The sequence below is a fragment of the Theropithecus gelada genome, chromosome 17, assembly GCF_003255815.1.
Source record: "Theropithecus gelada isolate Dixy chromosome 17, Tgel_1.0, whole genome shotgun sequence".
Taxonomy (NCBI): Eukaryota; Metazoa; Chordata; class Mammalia; order Primates; family Cercopithecidae; genus Theropithecus; species Theropithecus gelada.
The window spans coordinates 34,235,019-34,252,623 of record NC_037685.1 but is presented as its reverse complement, the minus strand read 5'-3'; the positions used below and the strand labels follow the sequence as shown (position 1 = coordinate 34,252,623).

Sequence of the window (17,605 nt, the reverse complement as noted above, 5' to 3'; positions counted from 1 at the left end):
AAGAGTCTGTGGTAATGACCTTGACTGTTTTGAGCACTTAGGAACCTGTTTTGTTCACTGGAACAATGAGGAAAAACCTGGATCCCTTCAATGAGCACACGGATGAGGAACTGTGGAATGCCTTACAAGAGGTAATTGATAAAATGTAATTATCTCTAATTTTTTAACATCAGTATGTGTATATGTACCTTTACAGCATTGCAGGAAATTAAGGGGAGCTTAGTGGTTTAACTAACTTTGTTCACCACCCAGGAGATCATTGAGGATGTGGATATGCTAAAATGTGTATACTGATGATGATGAAAACCAAAAATAAAATTTCACTTGTTCTCATTTTAATTTTCTTCCTGTAGTCCAAAACAGTTTGGTGGTGTTTTATTTGTCTTTAGCAATGAGTTAAACTAGAAGTTGTATTTATGAGTTGAGATCCTGTTAGTAACTAAGTTACTCTGCACCATTTATTTTAGTGCTGTATTCTTAGGGAATTTCTAGTAAGGGAAGATGTCTCATAGTTGTTTTTCATTAACTAAGAGATAAATGAGATCACATTTATGAAATGCTTTGAAGTTTTATAAGAAAGTGTTTATAAAGGTAAATTATACAGTTGGAATAGGATAATATTTATTGGCAAACATGTAATTTTAATGCAAGTAACAGAACCCTGCAACCTTTGCTAAGTTTTTATACTAATATGTTGATTTCTAGAGGATTTTCTGTTATTTATGTGGTTCCTGTTGGGCCACTTCTTGAAATTTTCTCACCCTTGCATGAAAAGGGCTTTGACTATTAAGGTGCTGTTGGTTTGTATATTTTAACACTGATTTTCTATGTTCAGCCTAGTTCTTTTTTTTTTTTTTTTTTTTTGAGACGGAGTCTTGCTGTGTCGCCCAGGCTGGAGTGCAGTGGCGCGATCTCGACTCACTGCAATCTCTGCCTCCCGGGTTTACGCCATTCTCCTGCCTCAGCCTCCAAGTAGCTGGGACTACAGGCGCCTGCCACCACGCCCGGCTAGTTTTTTGTATTTTTAGTAGAGACGGGGTTTCACCATGTTAGCCAGGATGGTCTTGATCTCCTGACCTCGTGATCCACCCGCCTTGGCCTCCCAAAGTGCTGGGATTACAGGCTTGAGCCACCGTGCCCAGCTGTTCAGCCTAGTTCTGCAAATTTGTGCCAGTCTACTTGATGGCAGAAACCATATCATAAAACTGGTAATCCCTCACAGGACCTAGTTCAGTTTTTTGCTTTTAAAAAGTAAACATTTAAGGTTGGGCGCAGTGGTTTACCCCTGTAATCCCAGCACTTTGGAAGTCTGAAGTGGGTGGATCACCGGAGGTCAGAAGTTTCAGACCAGCCTGACCAACATGGTGAAACCCCACTTCTACTAAAAATACAGAAATTAGCTGACCATGGTGGCGTGCGCCTGTACTCCCAGCTACTCAGGAGGCTGAGACAAGAGAATTGCTTGAACCCAGGAGGCCAAGGTTTCAGTGAGCCGAGATTGTGCCACTGCACTCCAGTCTGGGCGACAGAGCAAGACTCTGTCTCAAAATAAATAAATAAATAAATAAAAATAAATAAAAATTGGCCAGGCATGGTGGTTCATGCCTGTAATCCCAGCAATTTGGGAGGCTGAGATGGGTGGATCATGAGGTCAGGAGTTCCAGACCAGCTTGGCCAACATGGTGAAACCCTGTCTCTACTAAAAATACAAAAAAAAATTAACCAGATGTGGTGGCACATACCTGTAGTCCCAGCTACTCGGGAGGCTCAGGCAGGAGAATTGCTTGAACCTGGGAGGTGGAGGTTGTGGTAAGCTGACATTGCGCCACTGCACTCCAGCCTGGGCAATAAGAGTGAAACTCCATCTCAAAATAAATAAATATTAAAAGTTTTTTTAAAAAGTAAGCATTTAATAGGTATGTATTAACATGTTTGAGCTCTTCATTTCAAAGAAGTGTGGAGCCTGGACAACATAGTGGACTTTGTCTCTACTAAAAATAAAAAAAAAAAAAGAATTAGCCAGATGTGGTGGCATGTACCTATAGTCCCAGCTACTCAGGGAGTTGAGGTGGGAGGATCTTGTGAGCCCTGGAGGTTGAGGCTTCAGTGAGCCATGATTGCACCACTGCACTCCAGCCTGAGTGACAGAGATTAATTTCTCTCCATTGTTATTGTTGTTGTTTTGAGTTGGTGCATTTGTCATTGTTGCCCTTCCAGGGATAGCTCTGAAATCTTTAATTTATAGATGGGTTTTGACTGTGAGCAAGTAGACTTGGAGGCCTGACAGTTTCCTGCCAGTAATTCTTGTTTCTGAAGGCAAGTCATTGCCGAGTCCTTACACATCCACCCTGCTTTCCAGCAACTGTGGGGATTTTCTTTTTCTAAATTAGGTTGGTTACTTCACCTCCTGATACTCGATAAGCAATTGACCTCTGATTTCATTTAAATTTGTGAATCTCTGTACAGTGAAATTCTAGGAGAGAAAAGGTGGGTACAGTTAACTGTCCAACGTAAAGAAAGATAAGGCAATCTCCTGCCCCTAAATTCTCAGGACAAGTTTATTAGTGAAATTGTGACATACCCTAAAAGAGCAAGAATTACTCATAAAGTATTTTTCTATTTGTTTCAGAGCTTGAGATTTCTTGTCACAGATTCTCAGAGAGTAAAATTACTTTTTAGAAACACATTTCTCTATGAACAGTGAAGAAATGTTAATTGGGAGATGATCCTATCAAAAACCATCGTGGAACATGGCTGTAACTCATACTTATTACATTTGTTATAGCCAAAATTAAAATAAAATTTAGTAGTCTCTCAAGAATTCTAGAAATGATGAGGTGGAAGACGTGGTAGGTCCTCCTCAGAAGTGAAAAATTATCCCATCGTTGTCTTTTCTCTGGGAATTACTTCTTTATGGCATTGTAGGTTTCTCTAGGAGTGATTTGGAAGAGTTTCTAAAAATTAGGGTACCACATTGTATTTCCGGTGTGATTCCAGCTGTTTTTCATCATTCATATATTCCGAAACCTGACCTGAGAAAGACACCAGAGCATTTACACTGCTTGCTTGGGGGTAATGAGACAAAGACTGGACGAGAGTGTTTTCTTTTCTCTTTGGTTTTTCTGAATTTTCCAAATTTCCTCTGGGTGCTTGTGTTCTTTTTACCTTCTGGATGGTTGGGGGAAAGGCTGAGCACTCCTCATAGATGAAGCATTGTGAGTTTTTCACAGCAAGTTTCATGACTACCAGTTGATGGAGGCTGGGGTCATTCTGATAGGTCAGGGATCTTCCCCTGGGGTCCATGGAGTCTGAGGGTCTTCTCGTAGAGAATTCTGAAGCTCACTTCCTGGTGATTGTAAACATGAAGTTGTGTGTGTGTGTTTATCTTGAGAGATGTCACACAAGGGATTCAGCACCACGACTCCGATGCCATTCAAGTTTCTCTGGATTTCTCTGTCACATTCTGTCTCTCTGCTGTCTCCATGGTTTTCATCTTTCATTGATATCCAGTTCAGAACTGGATAACTCATCCTGCTCTTTAGTAGGAAACCTGGTATCATTTGGAAACTCCCTTTAAAGCAGACAAAAAACACAGTCACTTGGTTTATAAATGAGGCCAAACTGGAAATGGGAACCCAAACTCATAGGGTTGGCTCGAGATTAGGACAGCACTGTCAGTTTTTTCCTCTCTAACAACTTTACATAAAAAGGAAAGATGCCTTTTATTTCTTTGAAGTTTTTTTATTTCTTCCCCATTCTCCCTTGGCAAGGGTAATACCAGACATGCAAAAGAAGGTCTGGCATCCGGAGGGAGACAGTCCTATGAATGTGGTTGTGTCATCTTGGCTGTATGTATATATGTATGTATGTATGTATGTGTTTATTTATTTATTTGAGACAGAGTCTTGCTCTGTCACCCAGGCTGGAGTGCAATGGCGCAGTCTCGGCTTACTGCAAACTCCGCCTCCCAGGTCCAAGCGATCCTCCTGCCTCAGCCTCCCGAGTAGCTGGGATTACAGGCGCCCACCACCATGCCGGCTAATTTTTTTGTATTTTTAGTAGAGACGGGGTTTCACCATGTTGGCCAAGCTGGTCTCAAACTCCTGACCTTGTGATCCACGTGCTTCAGCCTCCCAAAGTGCTAGGATTACAGGCGTGAACCAACGCACCTGGCCTATTTTTATTTGTTTTTTTAGACAGAGTCTTGCTCTATGGCTCAGGCTGGAGTGCAGTGGTGTAATCTCAGCTCACTGCAAACTCCGCCTCCTGGGTTCAAGTGATTCTCCTGCCTCAGCCTCCCAAGTAGCTAGGATTACGGGCACGCTACACGATGCCTGGCTAATTTTTGTATTTTTAGTAGAGACAGGGTTTTGCCATGTTGGCCAGGCTGGTCTCAAACTCCTGACCTCAAGTGATCTGCCTGTGTCGGCTTCCCAAAGTGTTGGGATTACAGACATGAGCCACCACACCCAGCCAGTTTTTTGTTGTTGTTGTTCTTTTTTTCTAATGCTGAAAGTTATCATAAATACTGAAAAATAGTCAGCTGTAAATGGAAGAAAGTTTACTAGAATTAGTGCCAGTTTTGGCCCCTAAATAACAGCAACTCTATAAATATAGCATAAGTAATGACTAAAGATGGAAGTCGTTTATGAGAAAAAAGTCAAAAGATCACAGTGGTACAACTAAGAAAATGAATCAGCAGTATGTTATTTCTGTTAATTAAAAAACGACTTTAATACCGGGATCTACAATTAAGACTAGGTTATGGCCGGGCGCGGTGGCTCAAGCCTGTAATCCCAGCACTTTGGGAGGCCGAGATGGGCGGATCACGAGGTCAGGAGATCGAGACCATCCTGGCTAACCCGGTGAAACCCCGTCTCTACTAAGAAATACAAAAAATAGCCGGGCGAGGTGGCAGCGCCTGTAGTCCCAGCTACTCGGGAGGCTGAGGCCGGAGAATGGCGTGAAGCCGGGAGGCGGAGCTTGTAGTGAGCTGAGATCCGGCCACTGCACTCCAGCCTGGGCGACAGAGCGAAACACCGTCTCAAAAAAAAAAAAAAAAAAAAAAAAAAAAAAAAAAAAAAAAAAAAAAGACTAGGTTATATCATGTTGGAATAGTGGAGAAATCATCTAATCATGTTCAACATTGATAGAATCACTGTTAGAATACAAGGATGTCTTGTATTCGGGACCCCATAAGGCAGAAATCTGCACACGAGCAGTATCCACGTCCTCTGGGCCTTCGTTTCCCCAGACCTTGCACCTCCATTTTTCCCCGGCCATGTATTGCCCAGAATGGCCTTCCGCTCACTTCGTTCACACTTAGCTGTGTTCTCGTTAAAGCTTGTTCCCATCTGTTGAGTTGCTGTTTATCACATTTCAGCCTCTGGCATCAGAGACTTCCTTTATGAAAAGTCAGAAAGTTCAAAAAAACCTGGAAACAGAATCTGACATCCACGTGAATCTCCTTGAGGCTTTGAAAATATTTGTGATGATAGAAATGGACTGTCTTAGAAAGTTCAGTTCATTATTTGCACTTTTCCTATACTTTCCTATTTTTTCCAAGCTTCAAAATAATCTGATAGACTGTGTTTGAGATGTATAGTTTCAAATATTATGATTTGATCTTGTTTTCCTGAAATTACAACCTTTATTAAATGTAGAAAACATTAGATTTTCTGTATTTTAAACTATAATATTATGATATCTTGGAGCCAATTAATTTTATAAGGACTATGTTGCTTTTACAATAACATTAGTAAGAAAATTGTATGCAAATTCTATTTCTGTGTGGATTTATTTTGTAATTTATAAGAATAGACATCTCACAAAATGAGGTGTCCTTGTGGCTTCATACATTCAACAGATATGTGTGGGGAGGTTTTTACATTTACAACAGATATGTGTGGGGAGGTTTTTACATTTACAACAGATATGTGTGGGGAGGTTTTTACATAGGCATTGTAGACTCTGGAGCGATAGCAGTCATCAAGAGAGATCAAGTCCCCATCCTCTTAGAGCACAAATTCTTATATGGAAGATAGGAAATAAGAAAATACTTATGTAATATAATCTTAGGTACTGATAAATGCAATGAAGAAAACTAGAGCAGTGCGTGAAAGGAATTAGTTGACTGCATTATTAAAAATAGGCGACCAGGCGCTGTGGCTCACGCCTGTAATCTCAGCACTTTGGGAGGCCGAGGCGGGTGGATCACGAGTTCAGGAGTTCCAGACCAGCCTGGCCAACATGTTGAAACCACATCTCTTAATACCAAAAAAATTAGCTGGTTGTGGTGGCGTGCGCCTATAGTCCCAGCTACTCAGGAGGCTGAGGCAGGAGAATTGCTTGAACCCAGGGGGCAGAGATTGCAGTGAGCTGAGATCGCACCACTGCACTCCAACCTGGGCGACAGAGCAAGACTCCACCTCAAAAAAAAAAAAAAAAAAAAAAAAAAAGGCAGTATTTTATTGTCCAGGAAGGAGCAAAATAAACAAAGAAAAAAGAATAGATACTATCTATTGATCTCTTATTTGGTACCAAGCACTATTGTAAATGCTACACATAGTGACTCATTTTATGCTCCAACAATGTTAGGAGATAAGCATCTTCATAAGAATCTTAGTATGGTCTTATTTACAAGTTAATTAGGAAGCTAAGATAGAGAAAGTTCAGGAACTTGCCCAGTTGGCAGAGCCAGGCAGGACTCACACCCATGCTGTGTGTCTTCAAGGCTCCATTTTTTATTTTAAAATGTCCAGATCATGGAACAGTCAAATGAACAGTATTATGAACATACACATACCCTTCTCCAAGGTTCACCATTTGTTAATACAGTATTTTGCTACATTTGCTTCCTCTCTTGTATTCCTTGAAAGTAAGTTATAGCATTTCCATGAAGTTGCAGTTCATCTTTGAATATGTATATGTACCTCCTAAGAACAAGAATGTTCAACTATATAACATAATACAGTTATTTACCTCACTGAAGAAATTGAAGAGTAATGTAATACCATTGTCTAATATATTTTCAGTTTCCCCAGTTGTCACTCTTGGTCACTGTGTTCCACTGCCTCCATTGTGTTTTTCTCAGAGCTGATACTTAACCATAACTTGAATGTATGATAACACTACAGAGGGCCTTCACATTCATATCATTTTTCTTTTTTTTTTTTTTTGAGACAGAGTCTTGCTCTGTCGCCCAGGCTGGAGTGCAGTGGCGCGATCTTGGCTCACTGCAACCTCCACCTCCCAGGTTCAAGCGATTCTCCTGCCTCAGCCTCCTAATGGGATTACAAGTGCCCACCACCATGCCCAGCTAAATTTTTTTGTATTATTAATTGATATGGGGTTTCACCATGTTGGCCAGGCTGGTCTCAAACTCCTAACCTCAGGTGATCTGCGAGCCACAGCACTCAGCCACACATTCGTATCGTTCTCATAACCATCCCTGATTCAATCATGATGGCAGAGACTCAGAGGACACTGTTTTCTGGGAAATGTGTTCATTGTTCTTCACCTCACAACCCTGTTCTTCATCAAGTCAATGTGGATAACCTCAAGGAAAGTCAAAACCCAGAAGAATGATGGGATGGCACCTTAATCAAGGACAAGTGTGAGATTATTTCTTCAAAGTCTGGCTGCCAGTCTTAGGAAAGACCTTTTTGCACTTACCAATATTATCAAAATCAACTCAGAAGGAAAAGCTTATAAAAACTTGCCAACATCTACTTTTGATCAGTTCCATCACATGGGGTATAGGTCTCTGAATATGTTTCATAAAAAGACTACTCAGTAAGTCCTCTTCCTTGTAATGGAGAGGGCTTGACTAAGCTGACATATTCCATCCTATAATTTTCAGGGCAACATTTTGCACCACGAGCCAAATCTTACACTTCGGATTTTGTTTAATTTCCAACTTTTCTTGGTAATGCCAAATATCAATACCATATTTAATCTTAACTCAAAATTCCTGTTTCTTGGAGTTGGACTTCCATCATGAGTACAACTCAAGATCACATTCATAGAAGTGTGCTTCCATATTTAAGGTACATGACAGTGTTGCCCGTTTACTCGGCTTTTTGTTTTTGGGCATTGTAGTTCCGTACACCTGCTTATTGGCCACCACTCATCTATCTGCTTGCTGATCTCTTAATTGGAGGTGTATTGACTCTTTGTTCCTCTATAGCTCTCAAATGTCACCTGAGTTTGGCTCTTGTTCTATAAAATTTCTCCAAAACACATCAGTGAACTGAACCACCACCCAATGTAGTATCAGATCATCTTATAGCTATAATTTTATAAAGATACATTAATATCAACATCATCTATCCCCATGTCTGGGGCAAGATGTTATTGTGTACTGTTTTTCGTGAGTTTTCATTCACTGCAAAACATTTATTAGACTGAAGAAAATGCACTGACCTGGTTTGGCAATCAGGGCTTAAACTTGGGAAAGGACCAGCCCAAGAATAAGCTCCTGATTTCCTAACAAATGAGGCACAGTTTTCCATTGTTTGCATTTGTATTCTTTTAACTTTTCCAGTTGATTAAAAAACCTTCCAAAATGGTAAAGTGCCTATAAGATGATATCTTTGGAGAACCATACTTCCAGCAGTAATTTTCTTTTTACATTTTCCCTCGAGTTATACTCACTCCTCTCCAAGATATACTTTGGGAAACTTGACTCACCCAGAAAGATCCTTTTACCTTTTCTTCAGACTCTACATTGGGAGCATGAGCTTCATTGTTTCAGAAACTTCCCTCCTTCCCTGGAAGAGGGGTTCTTGGTGGCTGTCATGTTGGTTTTTGGTCAGGGAGTTCAGGTGCTGGGGGACACTGATATGATTTTTTTTTTCCACCAACTCTATTAAGGTCTAATTTACATAGCAGAAAATACTCCCCTTAGAAGTGATTCAGTGATTTTGGTAAATTTATAGAGTTGGGCAGTCATTGCAGGAATCCAGTTTTAAAATGTCTCTGTTACCCAAAGAAATTTCCTTGTGTCCATTTACAGTTAATCCTCCAGCCCTTGGCAACCATCACTCTTTTTGTCTCTAAATTTCTGTAATCTTTTAACTAAAAGTTAAGAAGGGATTTTTTTAATCTTTCTGTATTTTACCTACAGAATCATTTTATTGATCATGCTAGGTTTTTCTTAATGAAATTGGCCCAGGCAGTATTAACACATGGCCCTGCATGAACAGACTGTGCTCGCTGATGGTGATAAAGGAGCGTCTTGGGTTCCATTGTTTGTTCTCTTAAGTCAGAATATTTCAGTTTTGTGTTGACTCTACCATCTTTCTCATTGAACATTAACTAAAGGTAACTCTCAGCCTCACGTGCGTGTCCACTTAAGTTATATCTTTCAAGAGAAGGGACCTGAAGGTTCTAATGTCTATGAGGCTTGGCTACTTCCATAGCAGCTTGAATGATAGCAGTCATTCTTCTTTGTACATCTACAGGTACAACTTAAAGAAACCATTGAAGATCTTCCTGGTAAAATGGATACTGAATTAGCAGAATCAGGATCCAATTTTAGTGTCGGACAAAGACAACTGGTATGCCTTGCCAGGGCAATTCTCAGGAAAAATCAGATATTGATTATTGATGAAGCGACGGCAAATGTGGATCCAAGGTATAAAGCTGAAGTCCATGTAACCTTGAGCCTACATCTTAAGTGTGTAAATGGGAAACACGGAATGATTCTGAGAAATGTTTCGAAGTACACTGTTTGCCCCAGAGATAACATTTTAACATGGATAACATTCATTCTGAAAAAACAGAAGAAGAAACCCAAACGTGTTTTCCAGTGTCAGTGATGTTATTCAGTATTCCAGGAGAGCTAGATTCCTAAAATCCACTCCCAATAATCAGTTTTAAGCAATTTGGGGGGAAGATATTTTTCATTGTTTTATGAAAATTAGTAAATTACTATATAGATTTTTTATAGAATAAGATTGTCCTAAAACATTTTAACATGCTTTTTAAAACATTGAATATATGTGATTTTTAAAAAAAAAAAAAAAAACTCTATTGTGTAGGAGAGCTTTTTAAGTCTTAAGTCTACTTTTCCCATCTTTACGGAATTAAACTTAACTTCTTTGATTGCAGAACTGATGAGTTAATACAAAAGAAAATCCGGGAGAAATTTGCCCACTGCACCGTGCTAACCATTGCACACAGATTGAACACCATTATTGACAGCGACAGGATAATGGTGAGTCCTTCACCTGCGGAATTCCAGTTGCTTCCAATTATGTTCACTTTTTCAGTTTGTTCCTTCCTTGTAAAACTTGATAGAAACCGCTAGTAAGTTAATTTTCTGTTAATTTTGGCTCTCATTCCCAACAGTAATTCATATGCTTAACTACACTGCCAGTGCCACTAACAATATATCCAATGTATCTCTTTGCATATACTCATATGCAAAAATCATATGTTAAGAGTTTACCATGAAAATATTCCAAATCTAAGATTCAGCTTGTGATGCTAACTGTCGAACTACAGAGTAGTATCAAATAGAAGATCACAGTCATCGTCACTGTCACAGTTGTTTCAGCATGCTTGATCCCCTTAATGACAGACTTAGGTTTTTATATACTGCAAGGGGCTCATTGGGTAAGGTTGCAGAACTTCTCAGCTGTTGGGACGTTCACAAGATATGTGTCACAGGGGAAGAGATGAGAAGATCTATCACAAATTATTTTCATAGAGGGCCTAGCCAGAAAAACAAATGAATCCAACAGAAAAGATTTAACAGGAAATTTGTTACATAGGAATTGGAGGGCCTAGAAAATGAAGGGAAACAGTGATAATTTTAGGAAGCAAGGCCAGGCACAGTGGCTCACACCTGTAATCTCAGCACTTTGGGAGGCCAAGGTGGGCAGATCACTTGAGGTCAGGAGTTCGAGACCAGCCTGGCCAACATGGTGAAACCCTGTCTCTACTAATAATACAAAAATTAGCTGGACGTGGTGGTGGGCGCCTGTAGCCTAAATGTATCATATAGACTTCTTTTTTTTTTTTTTTTTTTTTTTTTTTTTTTTTTTTTTTTTTGAGACGGAGTCTTGCTCTGTCACCCAGGCTGGAGTGCAGTGGCCGGATCTCAGCTCACTGCAAGCTCCTCCTCTCGGGTTCATGCCATTCTCCTGCCTCAGCCTCCCGAGTAGCTGGGACTACAGGCACCCGCCACTTCGCCCGGCTAGTTTTTTGTATTTTTTTAGTAGAGACGGGGTTTCACCGTGTTAGCCAGGATGGTCTCGATCTCCTGACCTCATGATCCGCCCGTCTCGGCCTCCCAAAGTGCTGGGATTACAGGCTTGAGCCACCGCGCCCGGCCTTCATATAGACTTCTTGTTGGGATTTGCTGTTACAGCATTGATGATAGCTACTCCTTTTATTATCTAATGCTTGGAAGTGCTGTCAACTTAGAAGGTCTGATTAGTTAGGGAGACAGCAAGCAAGGACAGAACTTGGCAGACAAGTCAGTTGGTCACTCCTAAATCTGATCAGTCAGCATCAGACCACATAAATGCCTAGTTCACAAGCATCCCCTTGATCTATCAGCACTGTTACCATTATTGAAATGTGCCCATTAGTTTATTGCTTTATATACCAATCCTTCCAGGTTGCTTCTGAGAGCCTTAATTTTTTTCTCTCTGGATTAATGTCTTTATCTAAACTCTCAACATGGTTCTACAAAGCAATTTACAGTTGGCCCCTCCCTACCTTTTAGCCTTTCCTCACTCTGTTCTCTCTCTTTCCTTTGTAGTAAAAGCCACAGTCCTTTAGTTATTGTCCTTCAGTTCATCAAACGCAGCATTCACTGTTGTGGTCTTGCCCTCTCTACACTATGCACAATGGTGGCTTAGACTATGGTGTGAGCAGTGAAGATGGTGCAATGGATGGATTTGGAGTAAATAGCAAAGTAAAGCAACTGGACTGTGATGGATTGAATGTGAGATTTGAGGGAAGACAGGGGGAGTCAGTCCTGGTTTCTCTGTTTGGGACCTGACTATCTGGATGAATGGGGAACACCTGAAAGAAATAAATTTGGAGAAGGGAAAGGCGAGCGTTCCCTTGGAGGATGTAACTGTTGAGATGACCTTACATTTCAGCATGGAACTTGCCTTCTCCCAACTCCATTAGTGTCTCCATCTATGGCGATCTCTCCAGTGATATTGGGACATCTTCCATTTAGGGCTTCCTGGCCATGAGGTCATCAGTGACATCACAGGAAGTCCTACTAGGAGGTGTAAATTTAAGTAAGGAGTCTCATTACAAGCTCTGAATTCTTCGTGAGAACTATTTTCCAATTTTTCTTAACAGGCAATGGCAGAATTCAGCCTCAGGGAACCCAGGAGACATGCATTCTGTAGTTTGAGATTGGGAACTGGCCTCTATGTTCCCTTGACCCCTAGCTGAAAGCTTCTCCCATATTCTAGAGCTTCTGATCATCAGCCACCTTTCAATTCAGGGGAACACCATAAATACTGTTCTTTCTCAGATCTTTGATTTTGGAGGTGTTTTCCCCCCCCCCCCTTGCTTGTTTTAGAGATATCTTTACAGAAAACATGTGTTCTGTTCTGTTATTCTGAAAGCTGTGAAAACATAGAGACAAGTGAATCAGCTGCAAAGCTCAATGCTCCAGAGGGCAGGCTCAGGGAGTGGCTGGGGAAGTGACAGATGTTAATGAAGGACATAACCAACACTATTGTCATCGTGCAGTCATGGAATTGCACGTGCTTAAGGTGTAAATAATTACATTTTGTTGCATTGGTGAATACTTCTCCACAAAGACGGATGGATATGGTTTCGTTTACTGTAAGTAAATCAAACAAAAGGCTTGTTGGGAAACAACTGTGACCTAATTAATAGCTTTGTTTATGTGTTGACTCTCCAAAGGGATTTACCCAGTTTTGGTTCATTAAGTGCCATTAATGAGTTAAGCTTAGAATTTTATTTTATGAAGATGTTCTCTCAATTTTAACTTTATTAAACATGGTGTAGTCTTAATGACAGCTAATTTAATCTGTCATTTGCTCAGTTGCCACAAAACAGTAGAGCAAGACGGACAAATTAGAAATCCTCTTTTTTCTAGTACGCACCACTATCTCCACATTAAAGACAGCTTCCTCCCTGTAGTTTTTAGGATTAGCTGGTTACTTGTGACCTGTTTTCCTTTCAGCCAATAGCACAGCCTTTTCCTCCAGTCCCTGCACACCTGTCCTTACAGCACTCTGGATTCTCCCTGGTAGCGTGAGTGAACAAGGAATAAGCGAATCTGCAGTTAGAGAATTCTTCGGGAGTGAATTACAGAGAACCAAAACCAGGACTGAGAAATTCAGATTGTAGCTCTTTTCTTTGTAGGCAGTCTTATGGGTGTATAATGTATGTCTTTCTTTCTAAACCCAAATCTCTTTTTAGTAGAGTTTTCTCAGAGAAAACAAATGAGAAATCGTTCTAACAGAACCAGCTGGAGAAACACAACTCAAAGCTAACTTGAGTTTTATTTAAATTCTGTGTTTCATCTTCACGGAACTTCTCTTTAAGAAACCGACAACGGCCACAATTAGAACATTTCAGAAGAGGAAAAATTACTTCTTAAAAACTGTGCTGAGACATTTAATTAAAGTGTTCAGGGGGACAAAGAACTAATGTGAAGGAAGAAAGCACAAACTGGGGCTGGGTGTGGTGGCTCATGCCTGTAATCCCAGCATTTTGGGAGGTCGAGGAGGGCAGATCACCTGAGGTCAGAAGTTCGAGACCAGCCTGGCCACCATGGTGAAACCCCGTCTCTACTAAAAATACAGAAAAATTAGCCAGGCATGGTGCCGTGTGCCCATAATCCCAGCTACTCGGGAGGCCGAGGCAGGAGAATCTCTTGAACCCAGGAGGCGGAGGTTGCAGTGAGCCAAGATCACGCCACTGCACTCCAGCCTGGGCAACAGAGTGAGATCCATCTCACAAAAAAAGAAAACAAAAGTACTAGGAGAATAAATACACACAATTATAGAGCTTTGGGGAAGTGGCTGAGTGGGTCACTGGGACCTACCCTTCATTTTCCCCAGGTGAGAAGAATCATTTACTGTTTTAAGACCTGGGAAAGGATTTTGAGGAATCTTTGCCACATGCCATAGTACCTTGTCCCAGAGAAGAGTCACAGGCACCCATTTTATGCGTGAAGGAACCAATTTCTAACATCAGATGACTCTCCATACACCCCTTTCATCATGGCAGCCCAGAACTGACCTCTGAAATGGAAACCCTCCCAACCTCACTCTGCCTGTTGCTAAATGGGGTTTCTCTGTATTGCTTGCTGCCATAGTGAAAGCTGTTCCGAGCTTTTCTTTTCCTATGGTCAGGCTTTTTTATCCTTCACCCTGTCCTGCCCCTCCCCTGTTCCTGAGGTCACCCCACTATCAGCGATGGCGTCCTGCCAATTCAATGGATTAAATTGTTTTGCAGTTGGTTCACTTAATTTTTATATCTAGGAAAGCTACCTGGAATATCTGCAGATATGCAGGCCTGATAAACACATCTTCGTTGAGCTTATGTAACTGAGGAACTGACTAATGCATTCCAGTATAATGTGTTTTTCCTTGACCTTCTGGAGAGTAGCAAGTGATTTGAGGTTTGCATTGCTGGAGAGATCCTGGGGCGGCAGGACCGACATCAATGTGTGGCTTAGTTTATAGTTTTACTTGGGTAGAGGAAAGGTGAGGACTGAGCAGGAGAGTTCAGGACTGTTTTCATATAGGTACAAAAGATATGAAGATACAAATTCAAGATTATACCCCTTTTTCTGTACAAAAAGAAAATTCAGAGTCACTTTATTTTGTTGTAAAAGCTCCAGAATCTTTGGTCAAATCGGTAAATACAGATTGAGTTCCCTAATCTGAAATCTGAAATGCTCCTAAATCTGAAACTTTTTGAGCTCTGATGTGAAGCTTGTAGGAGACCCTCATTGGGGCATTTCAGATTTTGGATTTTCGGATAAGTATGCTGGATCTGTAAGTATGTATGATGCAAACATTGCAAAATTCAGAAGTATCTGAAATCTGAAACACTTCTGGTCCCAGGCATTTTGTAAGTATACTCAACATGTATAAAGGCTAAGCGGGTAAAGTTCTATTCTTAGCATTGTTTTCCATGTGCATCCTAACTTGGCCCTTGTAGCATTTGATTGTTCCTTATTTTCTCTTTTCCAATATTTAATCTGGAGTCAAGCCTTAGCCCTCATTCCTGCTGTGTCTCCTTTTCGCTTTTCTCTCTCTTCTCTATAGCCATCAACTTGAGGCATGTGGTCCTCCAAGGCTATAGCCTGAATCCTGGCATCCCTATACCTCCTTCCTTATCTGTTTCCCAGGGCCAGCTAGACTCTTTCTCTGCTGGACCTCACTCTGTGGTCTTACCAGACTGCACCACTGGTCAGTCACTCAATCGTGCCCCGAATTTCACTTCCTTTGTATTTAACTTTTAGCCAGTGTGCATGGGGTGCCTGCTCACACATCATGTGCAATGCCAGGCCTTGGAGATGCAACGGTGAACCAGAGCAGTCACATAACCCTGCCCTTGAGGAAGTGATCAGTGGTCTGTCAGACCTCTTGGTGTCTGGAATGACCACTGTCCTCCCATCCCTCACCTCCACCACCATTTCTGTGTGTCCAAGTGTGTCCATTCCTCAAGGGCCAGTTTGCTATCTTCTCCTCCCTGAAGCTCCTCCTCAGAAATTTTGGCCAGTGGTGACTTCTGCTGCTGCTGAACTCCCGCTTGTTTTGCCTTTTTTCTGGCATTCTAGTCACTTGAGTGTTTTCTTCTGTCTTTATTTTTTATTTTTTTATTTTTTTTTGAGTGTAGGCTTCCTAAAAGCAGGGGCTGGGACTTACCCATTTCTGCCTCTTCCACAGCATCTAGCACAATGACATGAATGCAGAAAGTGTGCAATAAATGTATGCTGAATAAATTCAGCAATTCATGAAAGTTCATTTTCCTCCAATGTGTTCTGGCCGAGTGTCACTTGCTCATTATTAATCCTGAAACTTTAATGAAGTTTGTTTTCTTGGGCCACGTGTGGTGGCTCACACGTGTAATCCCAGCACTTTGGGAAGCCAAGCTGGGAGGATCGCTTTGAGCTCAGGAGTTTAAAACCAGCATGGGCAACATGGCGAAACCCCGTCTCTACAAAAAACGAAAATTAGCCGGGCTTTGATGGCGTGCACCTGTAGTCCCAGCTACTTGGGAGGCTGAGGCTGGAGAATCGCTTGAGCCCAGGAGGTGGAGGTTGCAGTGAACTGAGATCGCACCACTGTACTCCAGCCTGGGTGACAGAGTGAGACTCTATTTCAAAAAAAAAAAAATTATCTTCTTTTTCTGTGAGCATATGCCAGGCACACAGTAAAAAACTGAGTCCTGAGTGTAATAGGACTCCAATTGCAGTGGAAAGTGAATAGGTGAATTTTTTATGCTTGCAGGCATATTTTTCTTAAAATATGCAAAGTTATTATCCAAATAAAAAGGTGTCTTAAAAAATTGACTGTTTACAGTTCTCATTGCCCATATTTTACTTCTGAAAACAAAGAAACTGAAAGTAAATAAAAATGTACCTCTGGGAACTCACATGAAGAGGGAAGAAGACAGGTTTACACGTGGGTTCAAATTCCAGCTCTGCCATCTCCTAATTTGTGCGGCCTAGGCTAAGTTGTTTAACTTATTTGCACTTCCATCTATATCTCTGGCTGTCAGCATCTTGATAGACTGTTTCTTGCTCATCTTTTTTTTTTTTTTTTTTTGAGACGGAGTCTTGCTCTGTCACCCAGGCTGGAGTGCAGTGGCCGGATCTCAGCTCACTGCAAGCTCCGCCTCCCGGGTTCACGCCATTCTCCTGCCTCAGCCTCCGGAGTAGCTGGGACTACAGGCGCCCGCCACCTCGCCCGGCTAGTTTTTTGTATTTTTTAGTAGAGACGGGGTTTCACCGTGTTAGCCAGGATGGTCTCGATCTCCTGACCTCGTGATCCGCCCGTCTCGGCCTCCCAAAGTGCTGGGATTACAGGCTTGAGCCACCGCGCCCGGCCCTTGCTCATCTTTAAATCACCCATTCCTAAAACAGTACTTTGGAAATAGACATTCACTCAATATTGCATGAATGGATGGAAGGAAAGAAATTACCTTATCCATTCTATTTTGGGAGTTTGCAGTGATGATTGTAAAAGCAGAGCATGTTCAACCCATTTTATTTTCCTTTTCCAGTTCACAAACTGATATTTTAGTTATGGGGTGCTTTCATTGATTTTTATGGTAGCCATACTCTTTGTTAGGTCATATTTATATGCCAAAGATGCCATGTCTCAAATCTTGCGAATTCATCTGTAGCTATGATAATCCAGTTCATTATAAGATACTACATTTTGGGGATTATTTTGGTTTTTTTTGGGTTTTTTTTCTTTTTCTTTTTTTTTTTTTTTGAGACAGAGCCTCACTCTGTCACCCAGGCTGGAGTGCAGTAGCACATCTCAGCTCACTGCATCTTCCACCTCCTGGGTTCAAGTGATTCTCATGCTTCAGCCTCCTGAGTAGCTGGGACTACAGTTGCACACCACCATGC

At 41.3% G+C, this 17,605-nt stretch overlaps 1 protein-coding gene across 3 annotated transcripts in view; it reads left to right on the top strand.

Annotated features, from left to right (window-relative positions):
• Positions 1-17,605, top strand: part of ABCC4 (ATP binding cassette subfamily C member 4) — a 294,345-nt gene that overhangs the window by 258,391 nt on the left and 18,349 nt on the right. For all 3 annotated transcript variants that reach the window (XM_025364534.1, XM_025364533.1, XM_025364535.1), the window contains 3 exons: positions 42-131; positions 9,465-9,637; positions 10,114-10,219. In XM_025364534.1, coding sequence (XP_025220319.1) covers positions 42-131; positions 9,465-9,637; positions 10,114-10,219 — 369 coding nt within the window. The remainder of the gene's footprint in view (positions 1-41; positions 132-9,464; positions 9,638-10,113; positions 10,220-17,605) is intronic.